This window comes from Geotrypetes seraphini, chromosome 5 (genome assembly GCF_902459505.1).
Source record: "Geotrypetes seraphini chromosome 5, aGeoSer1.1, whole genome shotgun sequence".
NCBI classification, from domain to species: domain Eukaryota; kingdom Metazoa; phylum Chordata; class Amphibia; order Gymnophiona; family Dermophiidae; genus Geotrypetes; species Geotrypetes seraphini.
In genome coordinates, this window is record NC_047088.1 from 66,768,428 (window position 1) to 66,783,614 (window position 15,187).

Below are 15,187 nucleotides of genomic sequence, written 5' to 3' on the forward strand. Positions count from 1 at the left end.
GATCTTGCACGCTTTAGTCCCATCACCAAAATAACAACACAAATAGAACCAAATATTCCAACACATAATCACATTACAAAAACCCAATTGACATTAGTCTACAAAAAAAAGATAATAATTTAAAGAAAACAAAATAAAATCTTACCTTATGATAAGATTGTTCTAAACCTATACCAGGAGTTCTCATAAGAACCAATATAACCCCTCTCATAAAATTTACCTAAGAACTTTAATGATTATCAAGAAACATTTCTAAATGTGTGAGATCAGAAAAGACATTACTCTTCCCATGCCAGCCAATCAAACACTTACATGGGAAAGCCCCCTTGCATCTACTTTCTATGCCACCTAAGCCCACCCTTATAAAATACTGCTTACTTGCTTTGCTTGCACTTACGAACTTAAGGATACCCTTACCTGCAAAAATGCTAGTATTCAGTAAATCTATCTAAGCAAGGGGTGCGTATATGCAAGTGCCCGGTTGTAGAATCACCCTTTTTCTGCTCGTAGTGTTTCATCTGAGAGGAATCCAAAAACCTCAATAAAGTGAGTCCCAAATGCAAAATCCAAACCCGACAAACTCTCCATAAGACAATACATAAAACCACAACAAAAGTTAGATAACTCTAAATCTAATAGATGCTGGCACTGTCATATTGAAGCTGGGACATTAGATCATTTGCTATTCTATTGTCCATTGATACTTGCTTTTTGGAAATCAATTTGAGGTCAAATAAATGGTTTGTTAGAAAATCCAGTTGCAGTAACTTATGATACTGTATTATTTGGCACATCAATGAGGGCTAAGAGTCAAATATCATCTAATAATAATAAGTTATTACTCATTATGATAACATATAATGAAAAATTGGGATCGCTTGAATTATAGCCTTTGGTGGAATTCTCTATGTCACATATTCAAAATGGAAAGGGTAATTGCCATACAGCAGGGGAGCATTAAGAAGTTTCAGGATATTTGGGAGCTATTAACAAAATATTGTACTGAATGAATATCAAAATTTTTCCCTTAAATATGCACATTCAGGATTAGGGGAGGGGGTGTAGATTTCTTGGTTTTATTTTGAGGGTAAACAATGTGGGGAGGGGGGAGGTTATTATATGTTTTTCTTGGGTTTGATGAATGTTATTGAATAGGGAGGGGGAGGGATATGGGATTTGAAATTGAGTTTTATAGAATATTAAGTGATGTATTTAAGAACAAATTGATGTTATATACTGTTTCACTTTTTGTAAGTGTTAAAAATGAATAAAGAAGTTTAAAAAAACAAACAAACCCCACAACAATATTACTTTATTGAGTGTTGGCTTCTTTGAGAGTTTGTTGGGTTTGGATTCATCTGAAAGGAAGCCATTCTCACCTTGCCACAAGGAGAATCCAGTTATAAAGGACAGGCACAGCAATGACCAACAGCCAACGATAATACCATTTCCCAGCAGGGTTCACTACAAATAGCCTCCTTCTCTTCCTAAAAAGAAAAAAAAACCCAACATTGACAAAGTAGAACTGCTAAGCGTGTGTGTATGCTGTGTGGCAATAAGACACAATGGACCTTATGCTATAAATACATTCTCCATAGCACAACATGAGAAAGAAGCCCTTTCTGAATAAGGTCCAGTCTATCATGTCTTCTTGATTTTTGATCAAACTATGACAAAAACCCTCACTGTATGGAATATGTAGGGAGGTCCTATGGACAGAATGCAGTAAGGGGATGATTCTATAAAGGGCGCCTCTTAGGCGCATAACTTAATTGGCAAAATACTCTTAATAGGCTCAGTAATCACTAAAAATAAAAATTTAATTGGGCGATAGGCCCCTATCTGATTCTATTAAAAAATAGGTACCTATCACATGGTACTTAGCGGCACCTAAGTGGGCATTTCTATGGGCGGAGAGTGACTTAGGTGCCGCTAAGCATGATTCTCCAAAAACTTAAGCGCCTGAAATGTAGGCTTTTAAAACCCTCACCTACATTTCAGGTGCCTAAGTTTTTACCCAGGCGCCTCTGGCCGCGATTCTATAAATGGCACCAAAGTGGGACCGACGCACAACCGGCACCATTTTTCATATGCACCGGCCGATGTAGGCGCTGTTTATAGAATCAGCCCCTAAGAGTGGAAAATGATTGAATGTATGATTACAATAAAAGATTAAGATGTTACAAAAAGGAACTCTACTTTTTTTTTTTCTTCTTGCCATCACCATCTTCCTGGCCTGCCTGTGTATTGCTTTGCCGGCTAGCTACACTTTTTATGTCTGGTCCACGGAACCGATCCAAGAATGAGTCCGGTCTTTGCTCTTGGTCTTGTAAGCTCTTCTGAGCCCAATCTCTAAGAACCACTACCAGCCGGACTATCCTGGAAGAATGAGAAACAGGAGATTCAGTTAAAGGCTGTGGCCTTGCAGACAATGACACTACATACAGTAATTTCCAATTAATGCATACTAAAAATCAGTCATGGATTGCTTTGTGTCCTGCTGGTGCACACTCCTGACTTAATTTCTAAGCCTGTGATAATGACCCTTTATGAGCAGGGCTCAGACTGGGTCAGTCTTACCACTAGGATTACCAGATGTTTGGATTTCTCTGGACATGTCTTCCTTTTCAAGGTCATGTCTGGAGATCCGGTCGGCTTTTCAAAACCCAGAACTTTGTCCGGGTTTTGAAAAGCTTCCTTGAAATTGCATCGGGCAGCAGGGTAGGCATTGGGGGAGGGGGGCTGGGGCAGGTCTAGGGCGGGATTGGGGGCGGGACTGGGGTATAACAGGGCAGGCTTGGGGGCGGGTATAGGGGTCTGGATTTTACTAAAGTAAAATCTGGTAACCCTACTTACCACCATATTTTCTGTCTCTGAAACCAACAGAAAGAGTGACTGTGGCTGAGCTGCCAACTGTGGCCAAAACTAGTTTAACTGTTTTGGTAGCAGTTTCAGTTTCATCTGAAACTTTAATAAAACATTTTGGTCAGCCTCTATTACTATTTGCACAATGTTGTGAATATTTGACTATGCTGTATACTCAATGACAAACATACAAGTTAAAGGTATCTATAGATCAAACTACTCATAGGTAAAGAGTAGAGTTACTATATGGCTCCATAAAAAGGAGAAACCAAAAAAATGTAAAGAACGCGCTGCTGACAAGTATTGGACAGAGAACCACAATCATTCAAACAAATGCATAAACAATAAGAAATAATAAACTGTGGAGAAAAACAGACCTGCAAGTTACCCATAAAAGCCTGTATCATCACTGGTCTGTAAAGAAAACTCCACAATATCAATATATATCAATCGTGCACACGAATATTCTTTGGAATCTATACTTTTAGTGTGAGTTTGATGAGATCCAGGCTCCACGCCAATAAACTTAAGGAGTGATGACTACAATTGCGCAAAAGGTTTTTCAAATAATTGCCAAAATTGGCGTGAAACACTTTATAACTTTCCTTTCAATAGTACTGCTCTAACACTGTTCCAGAACAGCAAACCTATATAGCACACAATATAGTTATAAAGTGTTTCACGCCAATTTTGGCAATTATTTGAAAAACCTTTTACGCAATTGTAGTCATCACTCCTTAAGTTTATTGGCGTAGAGCCTGGATCTCATCAAACTCACACTAAAAGTATAGATTCCAAAGAATATTCGTGTGCACGATTGATATATATTGATATTGTGGAGTTTTTTTACAGACCAGTGATGATACAGGCTTTTAATGGTATCTTGCAGAGCTGTTTTTCTCCACAGTTTATTTAATATTTCTTATTTTTATGTATTTGTTTGAATGATTGTGGTTGTCCCTCCAATACTTGTCAGCAGTGTGTTTGTTTTTTTTTAATTTGGGGGTTTTTGCTTATAGCTCTACGGCCGCTCCCACTTTTTGATTTTGTTTTTCCATAAAAAGGACAGATTGAGACATCTGGGTTTTATTCCATTGAAAGTAGGGTTACCAGACATCCGGATTTCCCCAGACGGCTTTTCAAAACCTGGCACTTTGTCCTGGTTTTGAAAGCCTCCCTCATAATCGCCGTCAGGCAGGAGGGCGACCCGATGATGTCATGCGCATGCACGTGTGTGCAACGTCATCTCGTCACATGCCCTCCTGCCCGACCAGAGCAGGCAGTAGGGGGCAAGGATAGGGCAGGATTGGGGGGGTGGGACTGAGGTATGATGGGGCGGAGATGTGTGGAACTGCGCGGGCCTGGGGGCGGGTCTAAGGGGTCCAGATTTTCCAAACAGAAAATCTGGTAACCCTAATTGAAAGCAATGGAAGTAAAACCCGGATGTCTCAATCCATCCTCTTTTTCTGGAGCTATATGATAACCCTAACTAAAGAGTCAAGAGTAGGTGTTAGGGTTACCATATCTGAACACAAAGAAACACGGACGCATGACTCTGCCCCATTCTGCTCCATCTTATGCCATGGCTGATCAGTCTTTCTTGAAAGATGTAGCAGTATGTGGGAAATGGCTTCTGCCACTTGTGTGACAGTGGTGGCATAATCTCTGGCATCCTCTTCATTTCCCCCCCCATTCATTGATCTGGATAGACACCCCCCCTCCCCCCCCATATCACTAACCCCTTATGATAGTCCTAAGTACTGCTGGTATAGTTTTACTAAATTTATCAACAACCAATGATCCAAAATATGAGAAGTAGGATATATAACCTAGCTGGTTACATCACCAGTGAAGGATACAAATTAATTGCCCTGATCCTATACCCATCCCACCCACCCTCACAAGGGATTCATCATAAATGTGACGGAGTGGAGGCTTAGTGGTTAGAGCTACTACCTCAGCACCCTGAGGTGGTTCATAGACAATTGTGCGCAAGACAATTTCGCGCAAGACAATCGCGCGCAGACAAAATCGCGCAGACAATCGAGCGCGAGACAACTGAGCGCAAGACAACTGAGCGTGAAGACAAATGAGCGCAAGACAATTGAGCGCAAGACAATTGAGCGCAAATTATTTTCACAAATGTGCTGCGCGCAATTGTCTTGCGCGTTTTTGACCTGTCACCCCCTGAGGTTGCAGGTTCAATCCCAGCATCGCTCTTTGTGATCCTGGGAAATTCACTTAACCCTCCATTGTCTCAGGTACTATAGTTAATTATGAGCCCAGTGGGACAGATAGGGGAAATGCTTAAAGCCTGATTACTAGTAAATGTATTGTAAACCACTTTGATATCTGTGGAGGAAAGGCGGTATATCATAATAAAAATAACTGTGTTTGCAAGGCGGGTGTGCACATAAGCAAAGCCTGGATTGGCTCAAAATGATATGTGCAATTTACAGCACACTGTAAGTTATGTGGGTATCTGCAACACTGTGTGCTAACATGTGGGTATCTGCAATGTCAGGATGCAGATGTGGGTTATGTGTGCTAACAGTGGGTACCCACTGTTAGCACACCAGCTCTGTGGCTGGTCTAAGTGCTCGCTCCTAGGCACCTACATCTTATATACCCGGTTACACTAATATTCTTTAAAGCAGTGTCCCGTAAACTTTCTGAAGCCGCAGCACACTAAACTCAGTGCCATGGCTGGAGGGCATCCGGAAATGCGCAAATAGGACTGAATCAGAGTTCTTTCAGGCTGACACAGAAAAATCTGGCACATGCACAAAGCCTGCTATTACTATGCCAGTGGGGGGGGGGGGGAGGAAGAAGGGAGAGGCACGTCCTGCAAACAGTCAACCGGTGCCTCTCCTCCTCACCGGGTGTCTCGCGACACACCCGGAATCTCGCCGTGGCACAGTTTGCGATACGCTGCTTTAAAGGAAAATACTGTAGGTACCTACTTTCCCTTACAGAATAGCCTCAACCACGTGCCCGGTTAAAGATTTGCCTTTCACTTGCTTTAAAGAAGATTTAAGCATTCAATGAGTCTATAAACGTAACATTCGATGTACCTCGATAGTGCCCCTCTTGCTCGGAAGGAAGCATGTGATGCAGTTTCCCCATTGTCCAAAGCCGCAACCCTTTGCAGCTCCGAGGAAGTGTCATCACAAGCTGATTGTGCTCTGCAAAGAAAATCAATATGAATGTTATTACTAAGGATGGGTACTCAGATTATGTAACACACTTAGATAATCAGGTTACAAATAGGACCGAATCAATCTGAGTTCTTTCAGGCTGACACAGAAAAATCTGGGCCATTCAACTCTTAATCCATATTTGTTTGGCTCAAATATGAATAATCACAGATTCAGAGTTGCATTCAAAATCTGAAGATTCACAGAGTCTTTTTACATGTTTCAAATCTGCACATTTTTGCAGAAATTTAAACAAACTAATTAATCCTGGATTTAAAAAAAAAAAATCCAGTCACTGACAATTGATCATTTAGGATGACTGATATTTCAAAAAAAAATTCAGTCAAATATTCACAAATTTGAATGAGGAATCAAATGGGGTCATAGGAGGTTTTCCTAGCCATGGTTAATAACTGATAGGATAAACTCTTCATATGAGAGAATGGGAACATTATAGAAATAGTCATAGACAAGTCAATATTCTGCTGGGGGCAGTCAGCATTTGTTTAAATGTCGACTACCGCTGGCTAATTTAGACCTAGATATTGTCAGGACATATTCAGGCTCTAGCACTGACTATCCAGGTCTTTGATGGCACCCAGAAGTTATGCAAAAATAGCCAATATTCAGTCACCTACATGCATAGCTAACTGAGCAAATTTAGGACTGCCTCGTGATAGACATGGGGGAAGCCACTGCTGTCTCTGGGATTGGTAGCATGGAATCTTGCTACCACTTGGAATTCTGTCAGGTACTTTTGATCTGGATTGGCCACCGCTGGAAGCAGGATACTGAGTTAGACGGACCATCAGTCTGCCTCTCTATGGCTATTCTTATGTTCTAATGTAACTATATGGGCAACAGCCCTGAATATTGCCAGTACACACATTAACTCCTGGCTCCTCTCCAACTCCAAATGTGGACTACCCCAGCACTATTTATTTATTTATTTATTCATTCATATACAGTGGTACCTTGGATTACGAGCATAATCCGTTCTAGGAGCATGCTCGTAATCCAAAATGCTCGTTTATCAAAGCGAGTTTCCCCATAGGAAATAATGGAAACTCGCTTTGATGCGCTCCTCCCCCCCCAGAACCGGCATTGCTCCCCTCGAAGGCCCCCCTCCGCAATCAGGCACCCCCCCCTGCGATCCAGCACCCCCCCTGCCTCGAACCGGCACCCCCCGCCACGATCCGACCCCCCCCCCCCCGACACGATTGGGCACCCCCCCGACACGATCTGACCCCCCCGACACAATTGGGCACCCCCCCCCCCACCGCTTCTTACCCTCATCTGGGCACTCTTGAAAATCAGCTTCCTCCTCTGCTGGGCCTTGAGCATCTGAGGATGCTCAAAGCCTGCGAGTTCACGTTCAGAACGTGAACTCGCAGGCTGAGGCCCAGCAGAGGAGAAGGCTGATTTTCAAGAGTGCCCAGATGAGGGTAAGAAGCGGCGGGGGGGTGCCCAATTGTGTCAGGGGAGGGGGTCGGATCGTGGCAGGGGGTGCCCAATCGTGGCGGGGGAGTCGGATCGTGGCGGGGGGTGCCGGTTCGAGGCAGGAGGGGGTGCCGGATTGCGGGGGGGGGGGTGCTCGTAAATCGAGCCATGCTCGGTTTCCGAGGCACCGATTTTGCAAATGTTTTGCTCGTCTTGCAAAACACTCGCAAACCAGTGCACTCGTAAACTGAGGTACCACTGTAATTTGTTTTATATCCTATTCTCCCCAACAAGCTCTGAACGGCTTACACTACAAGGGTGTCCAACCTGCGGCCCGAGGGCCGCATGCGGCCCAGTGAAGTATTTTGTGCGGCCCCGGTCGAGGGCGATACAGTGTTTTCCTCTGCTGCCCCTGGGTGTTTACCATCTTGCCGGCTCCCTCCTCTGTCTTGCTGCAGCGTTTGCGCGGCCCCAGAAACATTTTTTTCGGCCAATGCAGCCCAGGGAAGCCAAAAGGTTGGACACCCCTGGCTTACAGCATGATCTGCTACAGACTGACCAGCTTTTCTGCAGTAATTGTGAAATTAAGTGTCACTGAAAATCTGGAGATAGCCTGCTCACTGTGATTTAACTGAGCCAAAGCCTCTTCTGCCCTGTAAAATCATTTTGAATATTGCCTCCCCCTGAGTATTTCCAGTCAACATATTACATTTCCTTTTAAAGAACAATTCTAATTATAGCCCTAGTCCTGCCTTGCAGCCTATACGTGGGCTCTGGCCAGCTTAGTCTGGGATTGGGACACCTGCAACCAGGACTCACAACAAGATATTTCTTTAGTGGGGCACAATCCTCACCATCTGCTGATCTGGGCAAAGGCCATGGCTGGGTAGAACCCAGTAGGCCAGAGGATTTCAATCCTGGGGTCTCAACCACAGCCTTCAGTCTCATCTCTAACTGCTTTAAGGAAGAAAGCAGAGAGGCCTAAGTATAATTGATAAACTGGAACTCTTTTATTTTAACTTGTTTGCAGCTTCAGTCCAATCCAAGTGTAGAATAGCTGGTTTCTAACAAACTCAAAGTTGAAGTCACTCCAAACTATTTCTCTAATACTCCATCTTCTTTTCTCTCTACTTTCCTTCACATACAGTCTGTCCTAGGCTTACCATATTTGTGAAGTGGAAAAAAAAGAGAACATGACCCCTCCTTTATCCTACCTCCCATCAATCTTGCCCCTGCCCTAACCCTGGCCTCCCCCCTGCCTCCCACCAGTCTTACTCCTGCCCTGTCCCCCCCACCCTTTATCATTTCCTTAATCCCCTTACCACTCTCTGCATGCTTTTAGTGCTCTGTCTCTCTCTCTCCAAATCCCCTCTTGTTTCTCTTTATCCCCCTCTCCTTCCCTCAACCCCTCCCCCCAATGGTGCTTCTCTCCCTTCCTCTACCCCCCACCCATGAGTGCTTTTTTTTTTCTCTCTCTCCCCCCCCCCCCTCTAACCCCACTCTCCCAGCAGGATCAAGGTTTCTTTCTCCAGCCATGGTTCTTCCCTGTCCCTCACCTATCTCCTTTGCTGAAATTTTCACTCTTTCATCAGGCCACAGCATCAGTGAGGTGAGCCATTGACCTGCCTTCATTCTGCTGCGACTTCTTATTCCCGTGTAGGTGACACAGCTGCAGAATGAAGGCTTCCTGGGCAGGTGAATAGCAGCAGGCTCACTGCACTGATGTTGATGGCCTGGCCAAAGATTGACAATTTCAGCAGAGGAGGTAGGTGGGGGGCAGTTGAGCCATATCCGGACAAACTCCTCCAAAGTTGCCAAGCTGTCCAGACACCCAGATAGACCTCTAAAAAGAGGACATATCTAGGTAAATCTGGGTGGCTGGTAACCCTACTCTGTCCTCTCCTGAATAATCCCTTGGACTGGTAAATCAAGTTTTTCACTCCTCTTCAGTTGAAACCCCCCAGGTTTCCTCTTTTCTCCCTCCTGCTTGTCTGCACTTCCGCAAACTCTTTAGACTCTCTCCCTTTAGGTGTACCACTTCAGCACATGAATCTGCTCTCTCCTTTCCTTTTATATCACACCCCCTCCCACCCAGGAAAAGGGCCTCCAACTCCACCCACAGTTCTTTACTATCCACACACACGCAACTCAGTGACTCCCTGAAAAATTTCACGCTTTGTGCTCCACAACAGAGGCATTTTTCAGGGGAGGGGGGTGTCAAATGAAGTTTTGCACACATGTACACAACAAGGTGAAATAATGAGAAGTACAGATATCCCAGAAGCGGAAGCGGAATCCTGGTAGGCTAGGTCCTGCTCTCTGTGGAGGAGTAGCTTAGTGGTTAGTGTACTGGGCTTACCATCTGGGGGTGCCTAACACAAATCCCACTGCGGCTCCTTGTGATTGTGGGTAAGTCACTTAGGGCTCCTTTTACAAAGCCGCACTAGGGCCTTAACGCGCGGAATAGCGCGGGCTAAATTGCCGCGTGTGCTAGCCGCTACCGCCTCCTTTTGAGCAGGCGGTAGATTTCTGGCTAGCGCGCGCTAATCCGGTGCGTGCCGATAAAACCGCTAGCGTGGCTTTGTAAAAGGAGCCCTTACTCTTCCATTTCCTCAGGTCAAAATTAAATTGGGAGCCCTTCAGGAACAGGGAGATACCTACTTTAAATCGAATACTGAAAAAGGTGTCAACAAAATCCCAAAATTAATTAATCTTCCATAGCTCTGAAAGCATTAGACAAGACTTTTTTCTCCTTCCCTGAGAAATCTCATAGGAATCTTGAGAGGAGATCATCATTTAAGGAACTCGGCATTGTGATAACAAAATGAAGAATCTCATCTCCTGCTTGTCAGATCAGCTCAATGTTATGAAAATGTCACTTGTGTTCTCATTAACCTGAGCAGGAGAGTGAGTGAAAAGCCACACTACCACATCCCACTTACATTCCTTCAACTCAGCTGTATCTAGAGCAGGGGTGTCAAAGTCCCTCCTCAAGGGCCGCAATCCAGTCCAATGAATATGCATGAGCTCTATCAGCATACAATGAAAACAGTGCATGCAAATAGATCGCATTCATATTCATTGGGGAAATCCTGAAAACCCGACTGGATTGCGGCCCTCGAGGAGGGACTTTGACACCCCTGATCTAGAAAAAAGCATGGTGACCTCCAAACCCTGTTGAAGCAATTTAGAAATATGTCATATTACTATCAATATATATATATATTAGATCTTAGGAATATAAACCCCCAACAAGAATGATTAAAGACCAGGTTTACTTTCTCTCAAACAGTCATTCTAACAAACTCAGTTAACTTCTCATTGCAAGGAGCTTTACGCACCAACCTCCTCATTAGTTTTGAAAAAATATCAATTTTTTACTTTTTTAAACTTTTAAAGTGTATTTTAAATATATATAAATATTCATGAAATATAGCTTTTAAACCCCAAACCCCTCATTTATCAGGGTAAATAGAGACGTTTACGTAGCTTATTCAAAATGCATTCTGTCCGTCGGCCAAGGGGAGTAAATCCGACATGTTTCGCCTGATAACAGCGGCTTTCTCAAGGATTCCCCCTCGGGTTAAGGGTTTAAAAGTTGTATTTTATGAATATTTAAAATACACTTTAAAGGTTTAAAAAGTAAAAAAAATTGATATTTTTTTCAAAACTAATGAGGAGATTGGTGTGTAAAGCTTCTTGTAATGAGAGGTTAACTGAGTTTGTTAGAATGACTGTTTGAGAGAAAGTAAACCTGATCTTTAATCATTCTTGTTGGGGGTTTATATTCCTGAGATCTAATATATATACTGATTGATTCTATCAAGTTAAAGATTTAATTTGGGCCATTTGAAAGTGATCTATATTATCATCAGGACATAACTAGGGTAGAAGATGCCCAGGGCAGTGGCGCCTCTGTGCCCTCCTTTCTGCCCCCCTGCTCCTTCCATGCCACCCAGCTCCTTCCCTTCCCCTACACTCATATCCTCTCTGTCCCCTGCTCCTTCTGTGCTCGCCAGCTTCTTCCCTACCCCCACACTCGTGCCCTCCCTTCCCCCCTGGACCTCTTTAAATCTTTACCAGCATGAGCAGCTTCTCCAGCCAGCTGCTTGCACCGGTGTTGGCTTTCCCTTTGATGTTACTTCCTGGAGGGGAGCCAGGCCAGCACGAGCAGCAGGCTGGAGAAGATGCTTTTGCTGGTGAAGATGTAAACAGGAATGGAGGGGGGGAAGAAGGGAGGGCATGAGAGTGAGATGGGGGACAGAGAGGTGCTAACGCCCCCACCAAGACAGCGCCTGGAGCAGTCCGGGGCAGTCCGCCCCCTCTTACTAAGCCACTGATTACCATGCCATGCTTCAAGACTCAGTCATAAGAGAACATCCCACTACCAAAATCAACAACTATAGCAGTGGTTCTCAACCCTGTCCTGGGGACCCCATAGCCAGTCGTGTTTTCAAGATATCCCTAATGAATATGCATGAGAGAGATTTGCATATAATGGAAGTGACAGGTATGCAAATCTCTCTCATGCATATTCATTAGGATTATCTTGAAAACCTGACTGGCTGGGGGGTCCCCAGGACAGGGTTGAGAACCACTGCTCTAAAGGAAATCCTTAGCAAGGATTGACTACATTTATGGACTATAACTCTCCCTCCTGTCCCTACCTGCCAATACCATGTGAGGTAATGAGTCAGGGTCATTATTAATATTAATCTAAAAATGTGTTCTTAAGTCATTTTCTTTACACTGAATTTAAAATGAATGTTTCGGTGAGATAGGGCTAGATGGAGGCGATCTGCCTTGCCTGCACTTTAAACAGCAGGAAGGCAGGAAAAAGCAGAGAGGAGCCCGATCCTGCAGGGGAGCGCGAGGCAGTCCGCCCCTCCCCCGAAACCAGCGGGGTCTCCTTGAATTTAGAGCTATTTATTTTTATTTTTATTTATTTTTTACTTTTTTACTTTCTTGACTTTGCTTCGGGAACTCCAGCAGCGGGAGCCGGCCCACCCCGCCAGAGAAGGAGAGCAACGAACCTGCAAACAGGCCACTCAAGCCCCGATCCACTCCACAAACAAAATGGAAAATTACATATACAAAACCACACTTGCCATCCTAATACTTTCACTACTCATTTCCAACTGGCAAACCACAGGATATCACCTATCACCCATCCCAATTCTGACAACAACCTATAGACAACCACAACCGCCCAGAAAAATCCACACCACGAGAACCCTAACATCCTGCCCACTGACCAGCCAAGACCACATTCCTACCACCTGGGGAAAAAGACCTCCACCAAAGCACAAGACTACTACTCAAAAACAACTCACTCCACCAAAAAATATCCTCTACCTTAATTGCAATCCTAATTCCAACACAAAATATACCTTATTAACCTGTGCCTACATGAATATAAGATCAATCAGCCCAAAAGCAAACCTAATTAAAGACTGGCTGACTGAAGAACAACTAAGCTGTCTCTTCCTAGCCGAAACCTGGCTAACATCCAATTCGGACCCTTGCATAACCGAATTCTGCCCCAAAGGGTATAAATTAGAGCTGGTTTGTCGAGAAAACAAACGAGGGGGAGGACTAGCTATCCTAGTACAAAACAACCTCAACCTAAAAGTTCTACACAAACACTCAACCCCTCACTTAGACCTTCTTGCATGCCAACTCTCCGACAATACACTCACAGACACCTTGAACTGTCTATTATGCTACATCACTCCAGGAAAATGGAACACTTCAAAACTTGAACTCGAAGAATTCATATTCCAGAACTCCCTAACCTCCACATACAATTTGCTCCTAGGAGACATCAATCTCCACCTCGAGGACCACACATCCAAACAAGTAGACGATATACTCTCATACCTCGACGCCCTATCCTACCAGATCCTCAATCCTGAACCCACGCACGAAAAAGGCCACCAACTTGATATAGCAGCATTCACGTCTCATAACATCCACACCCCAAAAATTCATATCACCAATGGTACCTGGCATCCCTCTCTTTGGTCAGACCACCACAAATACACTTTCACCATCAACTGGCCTCAAAATAACACAAAACCCAAACCACAAAAAACAACCTTCAAATCTAGACAGAAAATTGAGCCTGCCACATTCTGGGATAAAGTGGACCCTATAATCGCTCCCATCGACCCAACTGACTTCGTAAATCACTGGCGCATCCTAAGTGAAACAACCTTGAACGAGCTAGCCCCTGAAAAAACCAAACATAGAACCTGCAGATCCTCAGACAAGTGGTTCGACTCCGAACTCCTCCTACAAAAAAGGCTTTGCAGACAACTTGAAAGATCTTGGAGAAAAAAGAAAAATGATCAAACCAAATCCGCTTGGAGAACCCAAATCAAACTATACAACACCAAACTTAAAGAAAAACGCAAAACATACTATTCCAAACTAATTGGCACAAACACCTCTGATACAAAAACACTCTTCAACTTAGTAAAAAAACTTACGGACACAAACCCATTCCTTGCCACCCAAGGCAATAAACCACCAACAGCTTCTCAACTAGCAGACCACTTCAAACACAAGATCACTACAATCAGAAATACCTTCAACAACTCAACCACCAAACTCTACGAGATAACAACCCCCACAACGGAAGAAGCCATATCTGCAGACAGAACATGGACCACATTCCCAACCCTACAAAGGTCTGATTTGAACCGACTATACAAAAAATACAGCCACACCTCATGCGACATGAACTACTGCCCATCGTATCTGCTTACAAATGCCTCCCTTAAATTCAAAACCAACCTCATGCAATGGATTCAAAGCACTCTCACAGAAGGTCAATTCCCACAAGATCTTGGAGAGATCATAATCACACCCCTACTGAAAGATCAAAAAGGTCCTATAGACGCTCCTACCAACTACAGACCTATCGCTTCGATCCCATTATATGTCAAACTGATTGAAGGACTAGTGACTCAATACCTCACCAACTACCTATTTGACCATAATATACTTCACTCCTCTCAATCAGGATTCAGATCTCACCACAGCACGGAAACACTACTAGCAACACTACTAGACATAGCCCGACAACACCTCAGTAAAGGACACAGGATTCTAATTATCCAACTAGATCTTTCCGCCGCCTTCGATCTAGTCGATCACACCATATTACTCCAGATACTTGATGCAATCGGGATCTCAGGGATGGTTTACAATTGGTTCCAAGGATTCCTTAAAACAAGAACGTACAGAGTTAAGACAAACAACACGAAATCTAACCCATGGTCAAATCCATGCGGAGTCCCGCAGGGGTCACCACTGTCGCCCATTCTATTCAATCTCTTCATCTCCTCCCTCGGCACCACTTTAGACGACCTAGGTGTAACATCATTCAGCTACGCAGATGACATAACTATACTCCTCCCCTTTGAAACCAAAGACCACACCTCAACAGGACACCTGGAAATAATTCTGGATGAAGTAGAAAAATGGATGACAAACCACAAACTGAAACTAAACTCGGACAAAACCAAATTCCTAATGCTTGAAACGGACAAAAACCCATCCATAACAGACCTAGAAATTAAAGCAACCAAATACCCAATCCAGACCTCACTCAGAATCTTGGGAGTGCTGATAGACAGATGCTGCACTATGCAGACCCAAATCAACAAAACTACCCAAAA

At 43.9% G+C, this 15,187-nt stretch overlaps 1 protein-coding gene across 1 annotated transcript in view; it reads right to left on the reverse strand.

The window, feature by feature from the left end:
* CNGA2 (cyclic nucleotide gated channel subunit alpha 2) overlaps nucleotides 1-15,187 on the reverse strand; it is a 58,854-nt gene that overhangs the window by 16,903 nt on the left and 26,764 nt on the right. The window contains exons 3-5 of the mRNA XM_033947225.1: nucleotides 5,940-6,050; nucleotides 2,200-2,379; nucleotides 1,380-1,487 (exon numbers count right to left, since the gene is read on the reverse strand). Of these exons, the coding sequence (XP_033803116.1) occupies nucleotides 1,380-1,487; nucleotides 2,200-2,379; nucleotides 5,940-6,050 (399 nt within the window). The remainder of the gene's footprint in view (nucleotides 1-1,379; nucleotides 1,488-2,199; nucleotides 2,380-5,939; nucleotides 6,051-15,187) is intronic.